The 23,412-nt window shown below is 51.9% G+C and overlaps 1 protein-coding gene and 2 long non-coding RNA genes across 5 annotated transcripts; 2 read left to right on the forward strand and 1 right to left on the reverse strand.

The window, feature by feature from the left end:
* Positions 1–10,443: 10,443 nt before the first annotated feature.
* On the reverse strand, positions 10,444–20,618 carry GNPDA1 (glucosamine-6-phosphate deaminase 1). The gene is made up of 7 exons (XM_047778920.1): positions 20,538–20,618; positions 19,320–19,449; positions 15,898–15,999; positions 14,624–14,806; positions 13,262–13,446; positions 11,270–11,444; positions 10,444–10,680 (listed from the first exon to the last, which is right to left on the reverse strand). The coding sequence occupies exons 2-7, from the start codon at positions 19,441–19,443 to the stop codon at positions 10,580–10,582; spliced, it is 870 nt and encodes a 289-aa protein (XP_047634876.1). The 5' UTR covers positions 19,444–19,449; positions 20,538–20,618; the 3' UTR covers positions 10,444–10,579.
* Positions 11,440–12,670, forward strand: LOC125126467 (uncharacterized). Of its 2 annotated transcripts, XR_007134631.1 has the most exons (4): positions 11,440–11,559; positions 11,923–12,030; positions 12,203–12,533; positions 12,649–12,670. It is a non-coding gene; the product is annotated as an uncharacterized LOC125126467 (long non-coding RNA). The 2 variants fall into 2 exon arrangements; XR_007134630.1 differs by having other exon boundaries at positions 12,203–12,657.
* On the forward strand, positions 14,801–18,121 carry LOC125126468 (uncharacterized). 2 transcript variants are annotated; one of them, XR_007134633.1, is made up of 3 exons: positions 14,801–15,375; positions 15,485–15,870; positions 17,178–18,121. It is a non-coding gene; the product is annotated as an uncharacterized LOC125126468 (long non-coding RNA). The 2 variants fall into 2 exon arrangements; XR_007134632.1 differs by lacking the exon at positions 17,178–18,121 and adding an exon at positions 16,191–16,538.
* Positions 20,619–23,412: the final 2,794 nt, after the last annotated feature.

Consider the following 23,412-nt stretch of genomic DNA (forward strand, 5'->3'; position numbering starts at 1 on the left):
TTCACTTTTGGGGAGAGTGCTTCTGTCTCTGAGTAAAATGAAGGATTGGGGTATCCCCTGCCATGTGACCTGGGAAATAAATGAGTTTTTGAAATGTTGGTATAGTAAGGAAGCCTTTCAGAGGACACAGAGTTTTTTGTATCCAGCTGAATTTCACGAAGGACTTTTTTTTTTTTAACAAGCAGACTGAAGTTGCCATAAACTGACAGGAACCTTCTGGGTCCTTCTGGTGGCAGTGAAAGAGCAGAGGGTCCCTTTGCAAATTACCGAAACTACTTTGAAGAGAGTGCATCTCTTGATTTTATATAAAAGGCTTGGATCTAAAACTGATAAATGAAAATAACCTGCTGAGTAACTTTTTCAGTCTCTGTGAAGGTTTTGTGACTTTTTAAGCTTGGGATTGAACTAACTTAAAGGTTTTCTTTCCTTTGCCAGTTGAGTTAAATCTTGTACCGTTCATTTTTAAAGTAAATGTTGTATGTTAGGGTAGTTGCAGGTTTCCAGAAAAATTGCAAAGCTAGTACAGAGAGTTCCCACCTACCCCACACCCATTTCTTTATTCTTTTTTGTCTTTTTTGCTATTTCTTTGGGCCGCTCCCGCGGCATATGGAGGTTCCCAGACTAGGGGTCGAATCGGAGCTGTAGCCACCGGCCTACGCCAGAACCACAGCAATATGGGATCCGAGCCGCGTCTGCAACCTACACCACAGCTCACGGCAACGCCAGATCCTTAACCCACTGAGCAAGGGCAGGGACCGAACCCGCAACCTCATGGTTCCTAGTCGGATTCGTTAACCACTGCGCCACGACGGGAACTCCTTCTTTATTCTTCATATCTCATGTTATGTAGCATATATTTCTAATGAACATTAAAAGTATGATATATTTTTAAAGAACATTATTATTAATTAGTGTATACTACAGATTTCCTGAGTTTGTTCCTAATGACCTGTATCTGTTCCAGGATCCCATCCGAGATAACACATGTAACTTTTCGTCATCATGTCTCCTTAGGCTCTTGGCTGGCACATTTTTATTAGTAATATTACATAAACATTATATCTTTTTGTCTTTTTCCCATGCCCATGGCATGAGGAAGTTCCTGGGCCAGGACTCGAACCCATGCCACAGCAGTGACCTGAGCCACAGTAGTGATGATGCCAGGTCCTTAACCTACTGTGCCACCAGGGAACTCCTAAACATTGTATCTTGTTGCACCTGTATTGGTCAGGAGCCAAAAGACTTTTCTTGAAGACTGACTGTGTGATCCTATTTAGACTTAGCAAATCAGTAAAATTCTCTTTGGGTTGAGGTCTTTTTGTACCTTTGAATCCGTTATTTCTGAGGACACGGGCTGTAAATGGAGTTTTAGGCTTAACTTTTTGTGCCGATTATGGTCATTTTTCTGCTCAGCTTCATGAGGAAATCGTTAAATACTGGACAAGTTGATCAGCCTTGTGAGTCGTCTGGACTCACTTATGCCTCTGCACCAGTGTGAGAGGGTTAGCCTGCCACCTCAACTAAATCCTGAACCCAGCGAGGGAGCATCTAGTGGCCACGTCTCTTCCTGTTGAGACGGATTCGGGAGAAAAGACTGGGCAGCCGTGTTCCCAGACATAGCATTGTCGACAAGGTTGTTTTTGACGCTAGAGGGTTCTAGTTTACCTTAGAAATCCATTAATATACTTACTGTTTTTTTCTTAAGAGAAAATTAGAGTCAATCAAACATGATAATCAGAAAGCCACTCATGCGATTGCTGCTACAGAAGGAAATTTTAAAATTTCAACTGGAGTTTCAGAGCCCACGGAGCATTGACTCTGTTATAAAGCATCGCCAGCAGGTGGCAGCAGTTCCCATGTTATAAAGGCAGTAACTGGCTATGATAGGAGTAGTAATTTTTTACAAAAGCAAGTGTATTTTGAGGTTCTGACTTTCCTCATTGTGTTTCATTTTGTCTGTTATACACATCGGTGGGTAGAATAGCATCTAACGATACCAGCAAGGCAGAAAAAGCAGTTTTATGGAGAACCATAAGGCCACTTAAAACTGCTTGAACCATGGTTGACGTCCAATTATGATGCGACATTAAAGTGTCACTCCTGGAGTTCCCTTCACGGCTCTGCAGTTAACGAATCCAACTAGGATCCATGAGAATGCGGGTTCGATCCCTGGCCTCGCTCAGTGGGTTAAGGCTGCAGGGTTACTGTGAGCTATGGTGTAGATCGGAGATACAGCTCGGATCTGGCGTTGGTGTGGCTGTGGTGTAGGCCGGCAGCTACAGCTCCGCTTGGACCCCTGGCCTGGGAACCTCCATATGCCTCGGGTGTGGCCCTAAAATAGCAAACAATAATAAAAATAAAATAAAAAGTGTCACTCCTGATAGGAGCACTTGCCTATAAGCACTGAAGTAAAGAAATTAACTTATAGCTGACGTTGCTAAGTGAGACGGAGAATTGTAGCACTGTGGCGCCTTCTGATACAGATAAGAGTAGCCAAATCGCTGGTTCCCTGAACTTTGGCTCAACTGAAAAAAAAAAAAAAACTAATCAGCAGACCAGGTCGAGGGTTTGTGCTCAGAAAGCTGTGTACCTGGTAATGACCCACGTCCAGCACCTATGGTCATGTCTGTGCGTCGTCAGAGAACCTGCAGATTTCCCACTGCAGGTAGTCCCCTATTCCTCTGGGCCAGGGGACACTTTGAGAGGCTTGTGCATGTTGAGAACTTAGTGAGGTTCCAAAGCCAAAATGGATAAGTACAAAGCCAGCACGGTTCTTTCTTTTCCTTGGCTCTTTTTTTTTCTTCATTGAATCAACAAACTAATATTAATACAACCTGAACGTATATAGATTTAAAGGACGATTGTGTCTTAGTCTCCATCCCATTCCACTTTCTAGCATTGTGTTCCCTAGTGTTTATTTACTCAGGTAGTATTTATTGACTACCTCACAAGGGGCCTTACTGTTTTTCTAGGTGCTAGGATGTAACAGTGATGAAAACAGTGAAACTTAAATCCTGGAGGAAGGAGCAGACCCTAAGCAAAGTCTGTGGTTTGCCAGAGAGAAGCACTGGAGAGAAGCTGGGAGGGGGAGTAGGTGGTTGGGGAGACAGAGTAATGCTGGAATTTTAAAGAATGGAGAGGGCTTCATCAAGACAGCACTTGGACAGGGAGTTCTTGTTGTGGCCCAGTGGTAATGAACCAGACTGGTATCCCTGAGGATGTGGGCTCCACCCCTAGCCTCACTCAGTGGGTTAAGGATCTGGCTTAAGGATCTGGCGTTGCTGTGAGCTGAGGTGTAGACCAGCAGCCACAGCTCTGATTTTACCCCTAGCCCGGGCACCTCCATATGCTGCGCTGGGTGGCCCTAACAACCACAACAAAAGATAGCACTTGGACAAAGGCTGGAGCAGTGTGGGATTGACTCTTGTGGACACTTGGGATGGAAGCATGTTGGAGGGGCTCTAAGGATGGCGTGGTAGCCAGCGAGGGGTTAAGACGGAGGCAGGGAGAACATTAAGAAGTGGGATGGGGAGTTCCCGTTGTGGCTCAGTGGTTGATGGATCTGACTGGGAACCATGAGCTTGCGTGTTCGATCCCTGGCCTTGCTCAGTGGGTTAAGGATCTGGTGTTGCCATGAGCTGTGGTGTAGGTCACAGACACAGCTTGGATCCTGTGTGGCTGTGGCCCTGGCTGTGGTGTAGGCCGGTCAGATTCGACCTCTAGCCTGGGAGCTTCTATATGCCTCGGGTATGGCCCAGAAAAGACAAAAAGACAGATAAATAAATAAATAAGGGAATCAGTGTGTAGATGGTATTTTAAAGCCATGAGACTAGAGTTCCCATCATGGTGCAGTGGAAACGAATCTGACTAGGAACCGTGGGGTTGCAGGTTCGATCCGGGGTTAAGGATCTGGCATTGCCGTGAGTTGCAGTGCAGGTCGTAGATGCAGCTTGGATCCTGCGTGACTGCGGCTGTGGTGTAGGCCAGCAACTGTAGCTCCGATTTGACCCCTAGCCTGGGAACCTCCCTGTGCCGTGGGTGTGACCCTCAAATGACAAAAATCAATCCATCGATAAAACCAGGAGACTGGATGCAGTTACCAAGAGAGTAAGTTTTAAGAGAGAAGCCTTCCAAAGGCTGAGTCCTAACTTCCGATGGTTAGAATCCAGGGTGACGAGGAGGCACCAGCAAAGCAGCCTGCGAGTGGCGAGGAGGGTGGGAAAAGCAGCAGCGTGTGACGTTCCCGAAGCCATGTCACCTTTGAAGGAAGGTGTGCTCGGCCGTGTCCGACCGCACGGAGGTCCCGTCATAGGTGCTCCGAGGGCTGACTTGGCAATCAGGGTAGAGGCCATTGGTGGCTTTGACGAGTGCTGTATCAGTGGAGGGAGGTGACGAGCTGGAGTGTGGATGAGAAAGACTGGGACGTCCTCACAGCGAGAGAAGAGCGCAACCAACTGAAAAGCAGCTTCTCTTGGGTGGGTCAGAGCTCGGAGGTGACACGGCACACGTCCACAAAAACTAGAAAGACAGGAAAAGGCAGACCGTGCAGCTCAGCTCACCCAGAGTAGAAGCTGCTTGGGGCGGTCCTCAGGATGTACAGGCATTGCTAGGGGCTGAATGTGGATCCGTTTGAGAGTTTCAGACTCCTGGGAGCAGTTTGTAGCAAGTTTCAAATAAATTATTACAACTTAAAAAAAAAAAAAACTACCCCTGGGAGCTGGTCTGAGGCCCCCACACTTTCTTGGGTTTGACCTTCAGGAGCTCTGTCGCATTCTCGCTGTGGAGACAGCAGAAGAATCGCCTCCTGCAAGTGGCAGGGAGGAGGAAGTGCCCAATTTGAAATATACCCAGATCTTCCTGTTTCCGCAGCGGAAGCCTGCCCTCGGGGCGAAGGATTTTGCTAGAGTCTTCTGTGACCTAACAGAAGGACCTTTGGGTGGCTCGAGCCCCCTCTGGCTAAGGGCTAAGGGACTTCTGAGATTGTAGCCCAGTGAAATCCAGCAGATTTAATAAGATTAGGAATGCTTCTCCCTAATTCTCTACCATCTAAAGCGCTCCAGTGTTGTAACAGCGGATTATGGCTCTTGAAAGAGCAGCGAGACACAGCCTCTGTGTTAAGGAGTTTCTAGGGAAACCCAAAGACAACAGGGGAGACAAAAGCAAAGGACACTGGAAGAAAGGGGAGCCTCTGACAGCTCCAGCAGACATGGCAATAGCCTAGCTGCTGGCCAGATAAACCTAAAACTTCACGGGAATGGCCTGTTTGCCTCAGTTCCTATTTCCCAGTGCTTCAGGTCCAAGTAAAAAACAGGCAGGAAAAAAAACATCTGAAGAGAGAAAGCAAGCACCAGAGCCAAACGCAGATACAGCAGAGAATTTAGGGTTCCCAGACTGGGAATTTAAAATAACTAGGAGTTGCCATCATGGCTCTGCAGTGACGAACCCACATAGTATGCGTGAGGATGCGGGATCCATCCCTGGCCTCGCTCAGTGGGTTAAGGATCCAGCGCTGTCACGAGCTGTGGTGTAGGTGGCAGACGCGGTTCAGATCCCGCGTTGCTGGGGCGGTGGTGGAGGCCGGCGGCTGCAGCTCCAATTCAACCCCTAGCCTGGGAACCTCCATATGCTGCGGGTGCGGCTCTAGAAAGCAAATAAAATAAAATCATGAAGATTAATATGCTCAGGTCTCTGATGCAAAAAGTGGACAACATGCAAGTCATGTAAGCAAACGTTGGAAACTCTAAGAAAGAAATGCTAGAAATAAAATCATGGACACAAATGAATGCTCGTGCTGGCCTGGCTCACCAGCAGACCGAACACAGCAGAGCAAAGAATCCTTGCCCTTGAACATATGTTGATCGGGATGTCCCAGACTGACGTTAAAGAGAAAAGGGAAGGAAAGAGAAAAGATGAAAGGTGCAGAAAATCTAGGCACTGTGAGACCGTCGCGAAAAGTGTGTTCACGTGTGGAGTGGGAATCCTGGGGGAGAGAGAGAACGAGGGAGGGAGTGTGGAGGCAGAGTGTGTACAGGTAAGTCCAGAAATGTTGCTTATTGCGAAGGGGGTCGGAGAAGAGGCTGCCATTGGAGGGGCAAGCAGGGTGCAGAGCTTTGCTTTTAAAGCTTGTTTTGTGTTTTCATGGAGGTGACCCAGGAAAGAAGTCAGTTTGATGCTGTGGGTGAGAGGGGAGTCTTGCTGGAGCAGTGGCCTCAAGGAGGCAAGAGAAGCTGGATCCAGTACCCAAGTGGAGCCCTGGCCAAGGGGCAAGTGGCAGAAGGCACACAGGACAGGGCTGGCAGGCGGGGTGTGTGGTGGTGGGAAGCTGCGGAAGTTCTCCCCTAACTGCTTCTATTTTCAAGGCCGTCAGCTGAGAGAGCAGCTGGAGGAAGAGGGATTGGAGGCTTGAGACTTTATGGATTCGCCTGTAAGAAGACGGGAGGGACTGGGGGGAAAGAGCTTGTGTCAAGGGCCCTCTGAGTTCTGAATTACTGTGGTGGTTTCCTTACCCACGATTCTGTCATAAATATGTCTTCTTGGAAACTTCGGCCCACTTCGCTAGAATCTCATCACAGTAAGGATTTTGGTTCGCCGGAAAGAGGCATCCGAAAATACCCCAAAGAGGAGTTCCTGTTTGTGGCTCAGTAGCTTAAGAATCCGACCTAGTGTCTGTGAGGAGGCGGATACGATCCCTGGCCTCGCTCAGTAGGTTCAGGATCTGGCACCATTGCAAGCGGTGGCGTAGGTCACAGAGTGGCTCGGATCCTGCGTGGCTGTGGCGTAGGCCTGCAGCTGCGGCTCTGATTCCACCCCTGGTCTGGGAACCTCCATATGCTGCTGGTGTGGCTGTAAAAAGGAGCAGGTAGGTAGGTAGGGACAGACAGACTGACAGATAAAAAGCAAACATCTCAAAGAGGGATGGGGAATTGGGATTGTTGGGGGGGGGTCAGGGAATCTCCGCTAAATGCCATTTGAACAGAGACCTGAGGAGGTCAGAGAATAAGCCATAGAGAGCGAGCTGGTGCTGGGGGAGGGCCGGTGTATCTGCTTTATCAACACGTGTTTAATGGGGGGACGCCCGCTTATGTCGGCCTGCTGCTCCTTCCTACTGTGTGTGACGAGACCAAGCACGGGCCATCTCTCTTCCTGAAATAGAGCTCCGTGTATGCTGAATATTCTCTTTTCCCTTTTGAGTGTCACCCTTGGGGTCTTGGAGATTCAACTTGCTTACTTAGCCGTATCTATTATTTCTTTTCTTTTTCTGAGGGCCGTACCCATGGTATATGGAAATTCCCAGGCTAGGGGTTCAGTCAGAGCTGCAGCTGCTGGCCTGCACCACAGCCCCAGCAACACAGGATCTGAGCCGCATCTGCGACCTACACCACAGCTCTTGGAAACACCAGATCCTTAACCCACTGAGCGAGGCCAGGGATGGAACCTGCATCCTCATGGATACTAGGGAGTTCCCGTCGTGGCGCAGTGGTTAACGAATTTGACTAGGAACCATGAAGTTGTGGGTTCGGTCCCTGCCCTTGCTCAGTGGGTTAAGGGTCTGGTGTTGCTGTGAGCTGTGGTGTAGGTTGCAGACGCGGCTCGGATCCCGCGTTGCTGTGGCTCTGGCGTAGGCCGGTGGCTATAGCTCCGATTTGACCCCTAGTCTGGGAACCTCCATATGCCGCGGGAGCGGCCCAAAGAAATAGCAAAAAGAAAAAAAAAAAACTCATGGATACTAGTCAGGTTCATTACTGCTGAGCCACACCGGGAACTCCTATTATTTCTCTATTGATCAAATTTTCACAACCCGGCCAGCGGGAGCCTCATTAAATGGGCTGCTTTGTCCTCTCAGTACTGCCTTGGACATTTTTTTAAAGCATCCTTATTTTGTCGTAACAAGATGTTCCAGGCCCACTGTGATCCTTGCTTCCCAAAATAGTATCACTCCTCTCCAGGAAGCCCTGCCGAGCATCAGAGCCCGGTCTGGCCTAGGAGTGTGCCTCCCATTTGACCTGTGTAGGATGGTTAGAGCAGGACACTGCTGTTGGGCCACCAGGGAGACACCAGGGAAAGAAATCTTTGTAAGGTCCTGAGTTCATACAGACTTCTCCAGTTCAGGCGTCATCACTAAATCCTTTCTCATTTCATTCTGATAGGATTTTCTTTTTTTTCTTTTTTTTCTTTTTTTTTTTTGTAGTTCCCACTGTGGTGCAGTGGGTTAAGAATCTTGCAGTGGCTCAGGTTGCTACAGAGGTGCAGGTTCAATCCCTGGCTCTGGGTGCAGTGGGTTTAAAGATCCAGCTTTGCCACAGCTGCAGTGTAGGTCACAGCTTTGGCTCAGATTCAGTCCCTGGCCTGGAAGCTTCCATATGCTGTGGGTGTTGCCATAAATATATATATATATAGAACTTTTTTCCTATAACATATCTGTTTAGAATGTAATCCCATCCCTTCTTTACTGGGTAAACAAAACGTGCTAGATCCATACCATGGAATACTTTTCAGTGATGAGAATGCTTGCTCTGGGTTTAATGGGTAAACCTCAGAAATGTTAAGCTTCGTGAAAGAAGCCAGACCCATCAGATGTCTTGCTGTACGATTCCACTCATGGAACGTCTGGGGAAGGGGACCCCAGAGACAAAGCGGATCTGGATCCGCAGTCCGCTGGGCGGGGCCGGAGGAGGGAGATCGGGGGGCGATGGAGCGGGATCGGGCGCAGATGAAATGACTGACTTTGTATTTAAAACGGGGATTTTATGGACGTGTAAATTACCTTGTTAAAAAAGTCAACCCTTCTTTCAACTTTTACTTGTAACTCAGTTGGTTATATTGACCCAAGATGTTCCAGTATGTTGACGTTTTAAACTAAATCACCACCAACCTCAGCCTGCTTGCCGTACATTGCAGCTGATCCACGCTCCTGGTCACAAATTCGCTTTATTCTTTGTAACAGCAGTGCCCTCATCTGTATGCCAGGTAGAGCCAGAATCTGACAACTTTTTGCTCATCTGTTCATCCCTACCATTTTTTCATGCAGGCGCTTCATTTTTTGAAATATTGTGTCTGTTTCCCCCGATGATTGAAGAAGACATGGACGGTTGCTATGACTGTGGCTTCCCGCTGAGCTGCCGTGAGGAGTGAGTGTGAAACTTTGCTCACTAGCTATTCCCAAAATATGTAACTGTCAGCCTACACCCACTTCTGACCTTCGGGGCTGGAAGTCCATAAATGACACCTTTTATTTGAAAATACTGATTTAATAGAAAATACCACATTGTAAACAAATCCATTGATCCACTGGGTTAAAACAGAATGACAGCACAGCCGCGTAAGAGAGCTAAAGATGACAGGCTGGTATCAAAACACAGCAGTTAGAGAGAGGCCTGAGCCTGGCTCTCAAAGATCCTTCCCAGAAATAGAGGCGGCAGCAGCTTCAAACAGGTACAACGACAGGGACAAGGGGCGGCAGCATCCAAAGCATCAGGGCAGTGGAGTGAAGGATGAGGGCCAGAGCATGGCAGCTCCTGATGTGCTGGGAACATCAGCCTTGCCCCTCGAACCTGGGAGGGCTGGAGGGGTGGAAGGGCCGGGTATTTTAAAAGCCAAAGGCTATTAGGCAACGTTAGAAACAGATGCTGTGTGTCCTGGCGCTTAGCTCTTAGGGACGCAGGAGCTCCTGTCCCTGGTGGTTGCTTCTGCACTCACAGTGGAGCTGCTGGCCTGGCCTGTCTGTCCCCTTGGCGGAGCCCAGCACCGAATCTCAGCAGCGTCTGTTGCCCCAGGGGAGCTCCTCCTTATGCCTGAGTATGTGCAGAGGCTCCACAGTGAGACCTTGAAACAAAACACAGAGCTCTGGTGGGCAAGTGGTTTCCGCTTTCCTCTTGCCCCCGGAGGGTCCCCGAGACAGGGGAATATGACCCAGACAGGCCCCCCCCCCGCCCCCAGGCTTTGACGTTTATCAGCAAAAGCCTCCTCTCCAGCCCCACCCACCTGCATCCTCCCCAAGGAGTCCTCTGAGTTTCCAGAAAGGCCAACAGGGCAGAAAAACCGAGGGGAAGGAAGGGACAGTTTGCTTCACGTGGCGCTTGCTACGGACCAGAAGGACTGCTTCCTAGACTCGACTCAGACCTGAGGGCCTCTGCTCCTTCCTCTGCAGCAGCGAGTCTCAAGGCAAGGGAAGGCCTGCTCGGGAGGGGCTCTCAGGACTTCGGAGTCCTCGTCCAACACACCGGAGCCCCCCGCGCGCCCTCAATTGAGAATCTGTGCACAGGATAGAAATTCCCGCCCGGGGTGTGTCGTACATGTGAACAGTGTCAAAGGCACAAGAGCAAGCCGAATCCCCTGATCAATCGGTGAGGCACACATCCAAAATACGGAGTGATTTGTTTTTTCTGATTGACAGTAAGTGATAAATAAGTAGTTAAACTCAATGACTAGACTCCACACCGCAGAGCCAGAAAAGGAAGTTCACACGTTTATCTGGAGTAACTGTACTAGATTAAAGAAATACAATTCTGTCCTCCTACAGACAATGTCCAGAAAGACCTGCCTGTCCCAGTGAGGCACTGGGAACTAGAAGTGGCACAGGCTAGTCGCTGTATGGTTTCTTAGAAGACTGGCTCTTTTCTGTTTCTTTCTCTTTGATACTGTACAAGGGGTCCACCAACTTGTTATGAACAAGCATTAAACCTAAAACAAATGAAGAACAAAAAAGGCGTTAATGCAGGGAGAGGCGGGCCTCCGGGACTATCGACAGTAACATCCAGGAGCTCGGAAATTCTCCCCCGGAACTTCCTTTCTCTGTGGGCCCGGATGACAGGCACCCCAAGAAGAGGAGAAGGATCTGCTGTTCCCGACAAACGCTAGAATCCTCGGGACTTTTATAAATTCGGTCTCGAGGAAAGCTGGCTCTTTGCACCAAAGAGTAAATTCCTAATTTGCCTGCTCAGTAAATGAAGACTTCCACCTAAGGTGGTTTAACGCCGTGTGTGTCTCTTTTTAAGTAGAAGAAGCAAAGATTTTCACGACCGTCCTGTGCCTCGACTCGGGAGGCTCAGCATCACTGCAAGGAGATGACCAGCCAGCCCTCGAACCGCAAGGCTTCCTTTCATCGCCTGCCCCCCTCTGCCGCCCGGATGGAAGGCAAGACTGAGTTCTCGTAAAATCACGTGTCAACCACAGTGGCCAGAGCAAGGCAGCGGGAGCCGCCCCACGGCCGGCGCCCCCCCCCCCTGCCCCGCCCCGCCCCGCCCCGCCTCGGCCCCCGCCGCCCCCGCACCTTTGAAATACTTGACGGTTTTCACTTTCAGCTCCAGGGTGGCGTCCTCGTCGCACACGAACACCGTGCGGGGGTGCTGCTGGAAGGCCGACACGGTCCACATGTGGCTCACGCCCTCCTCGATGGCTTTGTACAGAGCAAAGGCCTTGTGGGCGCCCGTGATGAGGATCATCACCTGCGGACCGGAGGGCGAGCCCGCGCTGGGGGAGGAGCCGCGGAACCCCTGCGGTCCCACGGCCTCCCGCCCTGGACACCCGCAGCCCGAGGGCGCGAGCACCGGGGGAAAGCAGGTGCGCCCCGCGACCCAGAGTCCGTGCCCCCGTCCCCCAGTGACGGGGCCTCCTGGCACCTTTGATGGTGACCGTGAAAGTGCCTCGTGGGCAGACGTGCCACACAGAGGCCCACGCCTTATCCCAGCGGTTGCGACGCCGGGTCCTAGGGCTCCTGCGCGGGTGAATTTCCAGGCTCAAACTGATAAAGAGGTCGCAGGCTGTACTGCCTACAGGGAGGCCTCGGAGGCAGGGGTCAGAGCTTCCCTCGGGGCTGCTGAGGTCAATCCCAGCCAGGCTGCCCTTTCATCTGGTCACTTGCAGGTCAGAGTGGCAGACCTGCTCGTGCCACGTGGAGTGATGCTTTTCATTTACATAAAACAGGCACAGACTTCTCTCAGCCGTTACAATCTTAAGAACGTCAGTGCTGGAAAGTGACAGTAACACAGCTCAGCGCTCCAGCCTTGAGCCGTGGCGTCGAACCATGGAGCCGTAAGTGGGCTTTACGGGTCTTTGAAAGATGAGAAAACAGGTTATGCTCAGGACCCCAGAACTCTATTTATTTATCTATGAGTGTACTGTGTATTTTATTTTTTTGCTTTTGGGTTTTTGGGTTTTTTTATTGCAATTGATTGACATTGTTCTGTCAATTTCTGCTATACAGAACTCACTTTAGAAAAGAGAATTTCCTGATTTCCAGCCCTGGGTCCTTTCCCAGATCAAGATGACTGCACAGGAAGAATCCTCACACCCCCGTTTTTACAAGGTGCAAGGCCAAAAATGGCAGAATGACCTCCCTAGACACTGGCGCGAGGGTACCCACCAGAAATCTGTGCCATCACTCATTTCACACAAGTTCACTTTACCCAAGGAACCTTTTTCACTGATTGACAGGTTTATTTACAGACTCGGGCAAGAAACTTGAAGCTAAAATGTCTACGGCTGCTTCTCACTGAATATACCCCAGAAAGGAAGAGAAAAGGCTTCTACTGAAAGTAAGGAAATTCGAACCACGGAAAATTCAAATCATACCAAACCTTGTACGGAGAGGCTAAATTCAGTTCAAGGCGTTTACATTCCTTTTTTTCTTTTTCTTTTTTTTCTTTTTAGGGTCGCACCCACGGCATGTGTAAGTTCCCAGGCTAGGGGTCCAGTCGGAGCTGCAGCTGCCAGCCACAGCCATAGCCACATGGGGATCCAAGCCACGCCTGCGACCTACACCACAGCTCACGGCAGCACCAGATCCTTAACCCACTGAGCGAGGCCAGGGATTGAACCCCTGTCCTCACGGATGCTTGTCAGGTTTGTTAACCACTGAGCTGTGACGGGGACTCCCAATTTCAGTAACCCTTCACATTTATGACTCCCTGAGCCAAGGCTCTAACCACAAGCAGCCTGTGGTTGCAGGGGGAGCTCCCTTCAACAGCGACTCCACCAACCGCAGGGCCCTCCCAGCACCTGGGCAGGTACAAATTCCTCTTCCCACATGAGCGGCGCTGGGCTCCTGTGCGAAGCTTGGAGGGTAGATGAGCAGAGACCAGGAGCCTGCAGCCTGCTGGGCAGTCAGTGCTGCAAGGTCCCCCGCACTGGGAAGGACGGCTGATTCAAAGGAGAAGAGCTGAGCCTTATTTATAGGGTATTCATGGCGCCTGTGTAGTCAATTAAGAGCAAAAAGATGACACGTCCGGCCCCCAGGACGGCCTGTGGCCCCTTGTGCCCTTACCTCTCTGGCGTCCATGACGGTGCCCACGCCCACTGTCAGGGCCATGGTGGGCACCTTGGCGAGATCTCCATCGAAGAACCGAGCGTTGGCCAGGATGGTGTCCATGGCCAGCGTCTTCACCCGCGTCCTGGACACCAGACTGGAGCCCGGCTCGTTGAAGGCGATGTGTCCATCAGGGCCGATGCCTGCCCAGGAGAGACGGTCAGGGCAGCCTTGTCAGTCCCGGGAGCCAGGGTGTCAGCAAGGGACCACCTCTCCTTCCCTGCCTGGGTCTGAGGAAAAGCCCTGCAGACGGGGCCTCTGTCCTCCCCGACCCCGGGGCCTAGGCCCATCCCCTCATTTCTGTCTGGCGACTTGCTGCCACCCTCCCGAAGCTAAGTGAGGAACCACCCAAAAAGCTTCTGCCCCCAAGGCTCTCCCTCTCTCTCCTGCCAGCAGCCAGGGGTCTGCAGCTGGGACAGAGTCACACCACGTAACACACACCGGGCCTGGAAAGGAGTTGGCCGGGGTGCAAAGTCTCACAGCAGGAGCCCTCCTAGCCTCCTCCCCCCCACCTGGAGTAAAGAGGGTTATGTCTGGAGCAGTCAAAGCCTATTCAGCTCCACCCCCGGGGGCGACCATGGGGGCCAGGGCAGACAGAAAGCTAAGAAGGCGGCCCTGCAGGAGCCCCGGCCCCTCCATCGCTGCGGCCGGCCGGGTGACCTTGGGCAAGTCAGGAAACTCCCCTGGGGTGCAACTGCTATCTACAGCATGCAGGGACTGAGGGTAGAATCTTCTGGAACTACATGAGTCAGTGATTTTTTATTTCTGCTTTTTAGGGCCACACCTTCGGCACATGGAAACTCCTAAACTAGGGGTCAAATCAGAGCTTCAGCTGCAAGCCTACACCACAGCCACAGCAACCTGGGATCTGAGTGGCATCAGTGACCTCCACCACAGCTCGAGGCAACGCTGGATCCTTAACCACTGAGTGGGGCCAGGGATGGAACCCGCATCCTCATGGATACTAGTCAGGTTCGTTTCTGCTGAGCTGTAAGGGGAACTCCGAGTCTGTGATTTTTAATGTTTAACTAAGTCCCATGATTGATCCATAAAACCACGACTATGAATTAGAATTTGAGTCCAAATCCAGATACCTCCTCAATTTACAGATAAGGCACTGAGGCCCATAGAGAGGAGACGCCCAGGATCACGCGGGGCGGGGCAGGGCAGAGCCAGGGCTGCCACTCGGCCGAATAAATGACCCCCACGGGCACTGGCGCAGGGAGAGGAGGGTGTCTGGAGAAAGGCCTGGGTCCAGGCCTCCTTCCCAGTGGCAGCCCCGGGTCTGCCCGGAACCCGGGCGCAGGGTGCCAGGCTCACCTCCGACAAACAGCTCGACCCCGCCCGCAGCCTGGATCTTCTCCTCAAAGGCGTCACACTCGGCCTGCAGGTCGGCTGCGTTCCCGTCCAGAATGTGCGTGTTTTCCGGGCGGATGTCGATGTGCTTGAAGAAGTTGTTCCACATGAAGGAGTGGTAGCTCTCGGGGTGGTCTCGGGGGAGGCCTGCGGAGCCCCCAGAGACACCTTCAGGCAGGAGCCCGCCAGGGAGCCTTGGGCACCCCCAGCCACGCAGGATAGGCTGAGCTCGTGTCTGTTTCTCCTGCCACCACTGCCCGAGGCCGTGGGACCCGGGCCGGAGCAGCCGCACACCAGCGACTGAGCAGTCCCCTCCCTCTGGCCTTTGCACCAGGGGATCACCACGGGCTAGAGGCCAGAGTCACCCTTGGCCCCTAGAGGTGGCTAGTCTCCTAGGGGTCGGGCTGCGCCCATCTGGGAAAGGAAGCGCCACCCTCACCCTGTGCCCCCACCTCCCCATCCACCCCCAGCTACACCCTGCTCAGCCTGAACCCCAGTGTGGGAGGGGTTCCCCAAAAGGATTTCTTGTGACTTCTTGTTTTCAGCCGAGAAGAAAATGTTTCAAGTGAATGTTTCAGGGGCTGGGAGAGCAGGGAGATAGGTGGTTGGTGCTGAATGGGTCGTTTCAGTTTTGCAAGATGACAAGAGCTCTGGAGATGGGCGGCCAGCGATGTGGACGCACGGAAAAATGGTTAAGACGGAAAATTTTATGTTAGGTATGTTTCACCACCATGTTTAACAAGTTAAAAGTGAAGCCATTAGAAAATGATGGTGGGGGTGGGCAGGGTGGCAGAAGCCCAAGGTGCCACTTTTCCACACCTGCAGGGAGGGGGCTGGAAGATGAGCAGCAAAAGTCCAGACGCGGACACTGGGGGACGCAGTGCAACCATGGGACCCCAGATCCCGCCTGCAGCCATTCGTTCCAGAAAGAAATGACACAGAGCTGGGGAGGAGGCGGAGGAGCAGACAGACTGATAGCTACCAAGTGCCTGCGCTGGCAAGAAGCTTCCACATCTCTGGAATCACTTAATGCTTCCAGCCTATGAGCTCAGCTTTATTGGCCTCAGTGTCAGAGCTGAGTGAACCAAGGCCCAGAAGATACAGGTGTCGCCGCTACTGAGCCTGCCACCAGTGTCACTGGTGCCGGAGACGTCCCAGTCCTGTCCTGGGCCGATCCTGGGAGGGGAGGAATACAGCTCTCCTGGAATCAGGTAAGACCCGGGGAGAGAAAGACTCACCCACGTACTCGTCCATGTTGAAAGTCTTGACGTATTGGAAGGACAGGTCTCCATTCCTGTAGTACTCGATCAGCTTCTTGTAGCAGCCGAGGGGGGTGCTCCCTGCAAGAGAGGCCACCGCCGTGAACCTCCTCCCGCCCCCCGGCTCCCGGGGTGCCCGAGAATGAATCAGGGCTCCTCCACCAGGAGAACCTGTCAGATCTGGGAGAAACGCATCAGATCTGACGGGCTGCCCGGTGCTCAATCCCAGCGGCCATCCATTAAGCGCTGGTGTAATGCCTGCTTCCCCCTAGACCGTAAGCCCCAGGAGGGCGGGACCGTGTCTCCTGGCCACTGCCGGATCCCTAGCCCTTGGCACACGGATGGCTGAGAGGACCGTGATTAGACTGACGGACTCACATGATCTTCCCTGGGCCATCAGTACCGTGCTGTGGACACGGAGAAGCCAGAGGCACAGCAGCCACCCTGGAAGAGCTCTGTCTGGAGTGAGGACATAAAGCCGCGATGCTGGCTGTGGCTCAGGCCAGCCTGTACGTTCAGGGAAGACTGCCCCGTGAGCAGCAAACTCCTGAGTTGAGTCTCATTAAAGTCAGTCATAGGAGTTCCTGCTGTGGTGCAGGGGGTTAAGAATCCGACTGCACTGGCTTGCGTTGCTGCAGAGGCGTGGGTTTGATCCCCACAAGCTCAGCGGGTTAAAGGATCCAGTGCTGCCGCAGCCCTGGCATCCGCTCCAGCTCGGATTCAATCCCTGGTCCAGAAACTTACACACGGGTGCAGCCATTAAAACAGGAAGTCATAAAACCCATAAAAAAGGCACGAGAATTGCTGTAGATTAACAAAGTAAATATATGGAGTTCCCATTGTGGCTCAACAGGTTAAGAACCCAACTGTTATCCACGAGGATGTGGGTTTGACCCCTGGCCTCGCTCAGTGGGTTAAAGGATGTGGCTTTGCTGCAAATGGCAGCATAGGTTGCAGATTTGGCTCGGATCTGGTCTTGCTGTGGCTGTAGTGTAGACTGGCATGTGGCTCCGATTTAATCCCTAGCCTGGGAATCCCTAGCCTCCATGTGCCTTTTTTTAAGGGCAGGTGCAGCCCTTAAAAGACAAAAAACAAAAACACACCCACAAACCCTGAGAAACAAGCAAATATGCATGAAGTTTGACTGGACACTGGATGAGTTTTTTTTTAAATACTATAAAATATAAACATGGACAAGGGGAGGAGAAATATAGTCTGTGTATGCGCTGATGTTGTGGAGAAACTTGTGACTTCCTCAGGTGTGTGACCAGTGCTGCCACTGAAGAGAATGTCCTTGTTCTGAGGAGGCAGGTGCGACAGGACCCAGACGGTGTCGGGAAGTCTGGACCTTACTTGAAGTGGCTGATAAAAAACTGGGTGTGCAGATGGAACATAAGCAAGAAGAGGTGTAAGCAAATAGGGCAAAATGCTAACAATTGGCCAATCTAGGTAAGTGGTACCATGCTGTCCTTTCAACCTTTCTGAACGTCTGGAAACTTTTAAAACGATGGAAGAAAGCCCCACCCACACGACATCGCTCTTTTCATAACCCACTACTGGCGTCTCATCTCACTGAGAGCTCATCAGCCCTAACACAGGCTCTATGCAGCCTGGCCCCAGGCTGCCTCCCGCCCGCTTAGGAATCCTGCTCCAAACAGCTCCACCTCAGGGCCTTTGCACAGGGGTTTGTCCCCTGTGGCAGCGATGCTCTCCTTCAGCGACCTCACCGCTTTCAGCCTTTACACATCACTTTCTCGGAGAGCTTCCCTGCCCCATGGCCGGCTTGGTGACCCCACCGCTGCCTAGACCCTCCCGCTCCCCGTCCCCTCTCCCTCCTTCGTTCTTCTCCTTCCCTCTTAGCAGCATCTGACATACTCAGAGTTTGTGAATTCGCTCCTTTATCATCTCTCTCCCACTATAAGCTTTAGGAAGGCAGGGATTTGTGTTCTTTTACTCATGGCTGTGTCCCTGTCACCCAGAACAGCATGGCACTCAGCCGGTGTTCTACAAATACCTGCTGAATGAATGACAGGTGGCAGCCCCAGACACATGAAATAATCCCACGCCTATCCCACGCCTGAGCCACACAGCTCCCCTCTCCCTTCCCCTGAGCTTCATCGGGTCCATTTGCTACACCTCTAGCCTTCCCATCAATTCTGTGAGCTCCCCAATATCTACCCAATAAATTCCTTTTCTGCTTAAATTAGCCCGAGTCGGTTTCTGTGACTTCCACCCAGAAACCTGACTGGTGCTTCATCTAACAGAAGCAAGGTTCCAAGGAGTCCCTATGGAAACGCTGTGCTGGTTCCAGTGTGACAGGAAGGCGCCAGGTCTTGGAGGGCCCTGAATACCACTCTGAAGGGCTTGGAGCTAATTTCGTGGATGACGGGGAACAGGGAAGGGGTTCCAGCAGAAGCCCACACTTTGACCCAAGGTCACTCCACGGTTAGAAAACAGGATGCTTTCACAGGTACCTGCAAATACGGTTCCCGCGCACCTGTATAGCAGAGGTCAGGACGCTCCAGCCCATAGCTGCTACCTGTTTTTATATAGCTCATGACTTAAGAATAGTTTTTAGGAGGCCCTAAAGTTTTTAAACATCAAAACGATATTATTTTATGACATGAAAGTTACATAAACTCAAACTTCAAAAGTTTTACTGGCAGATGGCCACGCTCATTTTTGTTTGTCTATGGCTGCTTCTGAGCTACAAGAGCAGCGTTAAGTAAGTAGTTGAAACAGAAGCTGCACAGCCAGTGAAGGGTAAAACCTTTACTACTGGGCGGTCAACAGAAAAAGCTTGAAGACGCCTGCCATGGTGGACGGGCCACTGAGGCAAGCCCACTGCACTTCTGAAAGAATCAGAACATTTGCTTCGATGAGCTGGGGTCAAAATAGCTTCCCATAAGGCAACATTCTGACTTTCCCCCCAAAGAAACTGGGACTGTTTTTTTCACTTAGGTCCTGTGTTTAGTGAAGCCTCACCTAAGATGCTTTAAATGACTCTCTTCTCAATTCTCCCAAGGGTGATGCTTAGGTGCGCTCTAGAACCAGAGCAGAGCAATTGATTCATTACATAAAATGTGTACCTGAGGGTATTAGGATTTCATTTTGTTCAGGAAACTTGGCTGAACAAAGGCAACACCCCGGATATGGCCTAAAAATCAAAAAGCTCTTCCTGCCCAACCAAGATCCCTTCTACTCCAGGACCCTTCAGAACCAGAGAGAAAGCTGGCTCCCCTGTCTTGTATGTCCGGAGGACAGGCAAGTTGATCACTCGTAGGGCCAGCGCCTCAGAGCCCTCCTTAAAGACCTCTGGTTGATGAAGCCTACTTATCTGGCCCCTGAAAAGCCCCTGATGCCCACGCCCACGCCCACCCCCTCCCCATCCAGTAACGCACCGGTGGGGAGCCCCAACGTGAAGTACTTGTCTGGCCCTGGGTTAAACTGGATGATGCGGTTCCTGATGTATTTGGCCGCCCACTCACTGGCCTGGGAGTAGTGGTCCAGGATGATGAGCTTCATCTTGTTCTGCAGAGGCAGGTGACAAAAGGTAAGGAGCAGGGAGAAGGGGGTGGAGGTGGTTAGGGTGGAGGGGAGAAGGTCCTGGCACCCAGCAGCGCCCTCTCTCCATGCGTTCTGAGCCAGGAAGAGGAAGACGCTTTCAGTCAGGAGCATTAACAGGCTGGGCCAAACGCCTCCACTACCCACTCTGAGGTGCTGCTTTGAGAGGGCCGCACCCTCAGCATATGGAGGTTCCCAGGCTAGGGGTCTAATTGGAACTATAGTAGCTGCTGGCCTATGCCAGAGCCACAGCAACAAGGGATCCAAGCCATGTCTGTGACCTACACCACAGTTCAGGGCAACGGCGGATCCTTAACCCACTGAGCGAGGCCAGGGATCGAACCCGCAACCTCATGGTTCCTTGTCGGATTCATTAACCACTGAGCCACAACAGGAACTCCAAAACCTGGTTTCCAATCTCTGTTCTTCCATTTATCAACTGGTTAACCAAGGACCTTGGTTAAAGGAGCAAAATTCTCTGAGCCCGTTTTCGAAATCTTACTGAAAACAGCACCTACCTGACAAATTTCACGATGGTATTAGATGAGAAATTGCATGTAAACTACATAATAGGTTGACAATTATCTTGTGGCTCAATGCAGCCCCCCTTCCCCGCCCCTCGACCGCCACCTGGCTGGATACTCTCCCTGTGGACTCCTCCTCGATAAACAGAAGGGCCACGGGGTCACCCTGGATCACTCGGGCAGGTGGGGGCCCGGAGAGGGGTGTTCCCCCTGGCCTGCTTCGTTTTGAGGATCCCCAGTTCCCCCCAAAGAGCATGGGCTAAAGGTAATGGCTCAGGAAGGAGAGCGTTCGTTCCCCGCTGCCTGCGGTCAAATGAGAGTGGGAAGGCCCGCGGGGAGGTGGCCAGATCGGCGGGGTACAGGGGTATTCCCGCCCCCCCCCCTCCCGCTGGCGAGCCCATTGCCCCCACCCCCCGGGGAAGGGGTCTGCGCGGATCGCTGGGGGTCCCGGCGCCAGGGCGCCAGAGGCTGGGGCAGCGCCTGGCCCCCCGCCCGCGGGGAGGGTCCCCGCGGACCCGGCTCCCCACTTACGCGGACGCCTCCCGCGGCGGCTGCAGCTACACGGCACTGGCGGCCCCGCCCCGCGCAGGTCACGTGGCTGCAGGTCACGCGATGCCGCGCCCGCCCGCGGGGCCGAGTTGGGGGCCCGCGGTTCCTAGGAGGCCTGTGCCCAGCAGGCCGGGGGCCCTCCTCCCCGTCTCGGCTCAGAGGCCAGGGCCGGGGCAGAGCCTGGGGAGCGGGCCTTGGAGACTGGTTTGGGGGAGGACGGAGACTTGGGGGCCCCGGGTACCCCCGGGAGTGCAGCCCCGCAGGACCGGGGGCTGGGACCGGGGTTTTAGGGCTGGGGCGGGGCGGGGAGGGGGAGCAGATTGCTTCCTTTAGAGTTGGGCTTGGCTCTGCCTTCAGTTTATTTATTTATTTTTAGATGTCATTTACTTATCCAGATGTTACTGCTTTTTCGTTTTAAGTATAATTGGATTTTTTCTGCTTTTTTTTTAAAAAAATCAATCTTTGCAGCAGTATTACCTGGAGAATAAGGTAGCCCCTGGTCTCCTGTACTCCCCACTGCAAAATAATCATTGCTAACGGTTGAGGCTACATCCTCAGCGGTTTTACATGAGTATCTTTGCATTGTATTTTACAGAAATGAGAACACACTATGTGTGCTGGTCGCAGTCAGCTGGCGGCCACATCCTGCAGGTCTGGTGGCTCAGCTCACCCCTCTTCCTGGGCCCCTTTGTGGCTCCAGACCAGCCTGAGAGAGTGGGCTTCATCTGGTGAGACCATTACTTTTACGGTTCGAGGGACTCATTCTTTGGCCTCAGGTGTTGGTGTGTGTGTGTGTGTAATTCAGTCAGAAATCTCATCTCAGCCTGGGGATTGCAGATTTTTGCAGTGACTCATTCTTTGGCCTCAGGTGGTGGTGGGGTGTGTGTGTGTGTGTGTGTTTAGTTCAGTCAGAAATCTCATCTCAGCCTGGGGATTGCAGATTTTTGCAGTGAGGTTCCCACCCCTGACGCTTCAGATAGCACAGGTTGGGTCTGCAGCAGTTGGAGTCTTTCCAGAAAGTGACTTCATGTGACCTCAGTTGGGCCTGGTTCCCAGTTACCCTTTCTGTAGGGAACCAATGCAGATGTCCGTTAAGCCTGGAGGCTCTGGGGTCAGCTTGGGGACTAAGAAAAAGACCTGGGTTTGAATTCTGGTCTTGCCAGTATCCACTTCTCCAGTGAATGACTCAAGCAAAGGATTCACTTGCTCCAGCTCTCAATTTTCTTGTCTTGGAAATTAAGTACAAATTAAGTAATACTGACCTCATGTGGCTATTGTGAGTATTAAATGAAACACTTCCATATCTGTGGTTCAGAATGCATACATTCAGCCAACCTTGGATGGAAAGTTTTTTCCAAATACTTTCCAAAGTTCCAAAAAAGCAAAGCTTGAATTTTCTGTGAGCCTGGCAACTGTTTACATAGCATTTACATTGAATTAGGTATTATAAGAAATCTAGGCGTTCCCGTCGTGGCGCAGTGGTTAACGAATCCGACTAGGAACCATGAGGTTGCGGGTTCGGGCCCTGCCCTTGCTCAGTGGGTTAAGGATCCGACGTTGCCGTGAGCTGTGGTGTAGGTTGCAGACGCGGCTCGGATCCTGTGTTGCTGTGGCTCTGGCGTAGGCCGGTGGCTACAGCTCCGATTCGACCCCTAGTCTGGGAACCTCCATATGCCTCGGGAGCGGCCCAAGAAATAGCAACAACAACAACAACAACAACAACAACAAAAAGACAAAAGACAAAAAAAAAAAAAAGAAATCTAGGCGTTCCCGTCGTGGCTCAGTGGTTAACGTATCCGACTAGGAACCATGAGGTTTCGGGTTCGATCCCTGGCCTTGCTTAGTGGGTTAAGGATCCACTGCTGCCGTGAGCTGTGGTGTAGGTTGCAGACGTGGCTCGGATCCTGCATTGGTGTGGCTGTGGTGTAGGCCGGTGGCCACAGCTCCGATTGGACCCCTAGCCTGGGAACCTCCATATGCCACGGGTGTGGCCCTAGAAAAGGCAAAAAGACAAAAAAAAAAGACCAAAAAAAGAAAGAAATCTAGAAGAGGAAGTTCCCATCGTGGGTCAGGGCGTTATGAACCGACCAGTATCCACGAGGATGCGGGTTCGATCCCTGGCGTCACTCGGTGGATTACGGATCTAGCATTGTTGTGGCTGTGGTGCAGGCCGGCAGCTGCAGCTCTAATTCAACCCCTAGACTGAGAACTTCCATGTGCCACGGGTGCAGCCCTAAAAAAGATTAAAAATAAATAAATAAATCTAGAGATTGTTTAACGTATTTGTCATCGTGGCTCAGTGGTTAACGAATCTGACTAGCATCCATGAAGACACGGGTTTGATCCTTGGCCTCACTCAGTGAGTTAAGGATCCGTTGTTGCCGTGAGCTGTGGTGTAGGTCACAAACTCGGCTTGGATCTGGTGTTGCTGTGGCTGTGGTGTAAGCCGACAGCTGTAGCTCCGATTGGACCCCTAGCCTGGGACCCTCATATGCCGTGGATGTGGCCGTAAAAAGTAAAAAACAAACAAAAAAAGTATTTGGGAGGATGTAAGTAGGTTATGTGCAAATATTGTCATTTCTCGTGTAAAGACTTGAGCATGTGTGGATTTTGGTATTGGGGGTCCTGGAACCAATCCCCTGGGGAATACAATGGCTGACGTAGCAAAGCTTGGCACTCCTGGCTAGCCATGGTACCCTTACTTCCTCTCCCCCTCCTTAGGGCTCGCCCTCTAACCCCAAAATGCTCTCAACCCTGACCTTTGCCCTCGTGCTCTGCCCACCCCATGCCTGGCTTTAAACAGGGACCCACACCCATCCTTCCAGCCCTTGTTTTGGAACTGAAGCTGGCTAAATTA

The sequence above is a fragment of the Phacochoerus africanus genome, chromosome 4, assembly GCF_016906955.1.
Source record: "Phacochoerus africanus isolate WHEZ1 chromosome 4, ROS_Pafr_v1, whole genome shotgun sequence".
In the NCBI taxonomy this organism is placed as follows: Eukaryota; Metazoa; Chordata; class Mammalia; order Artiodactyla; family Suidae; genus Phacochoerus; species Phacochoerus africanus.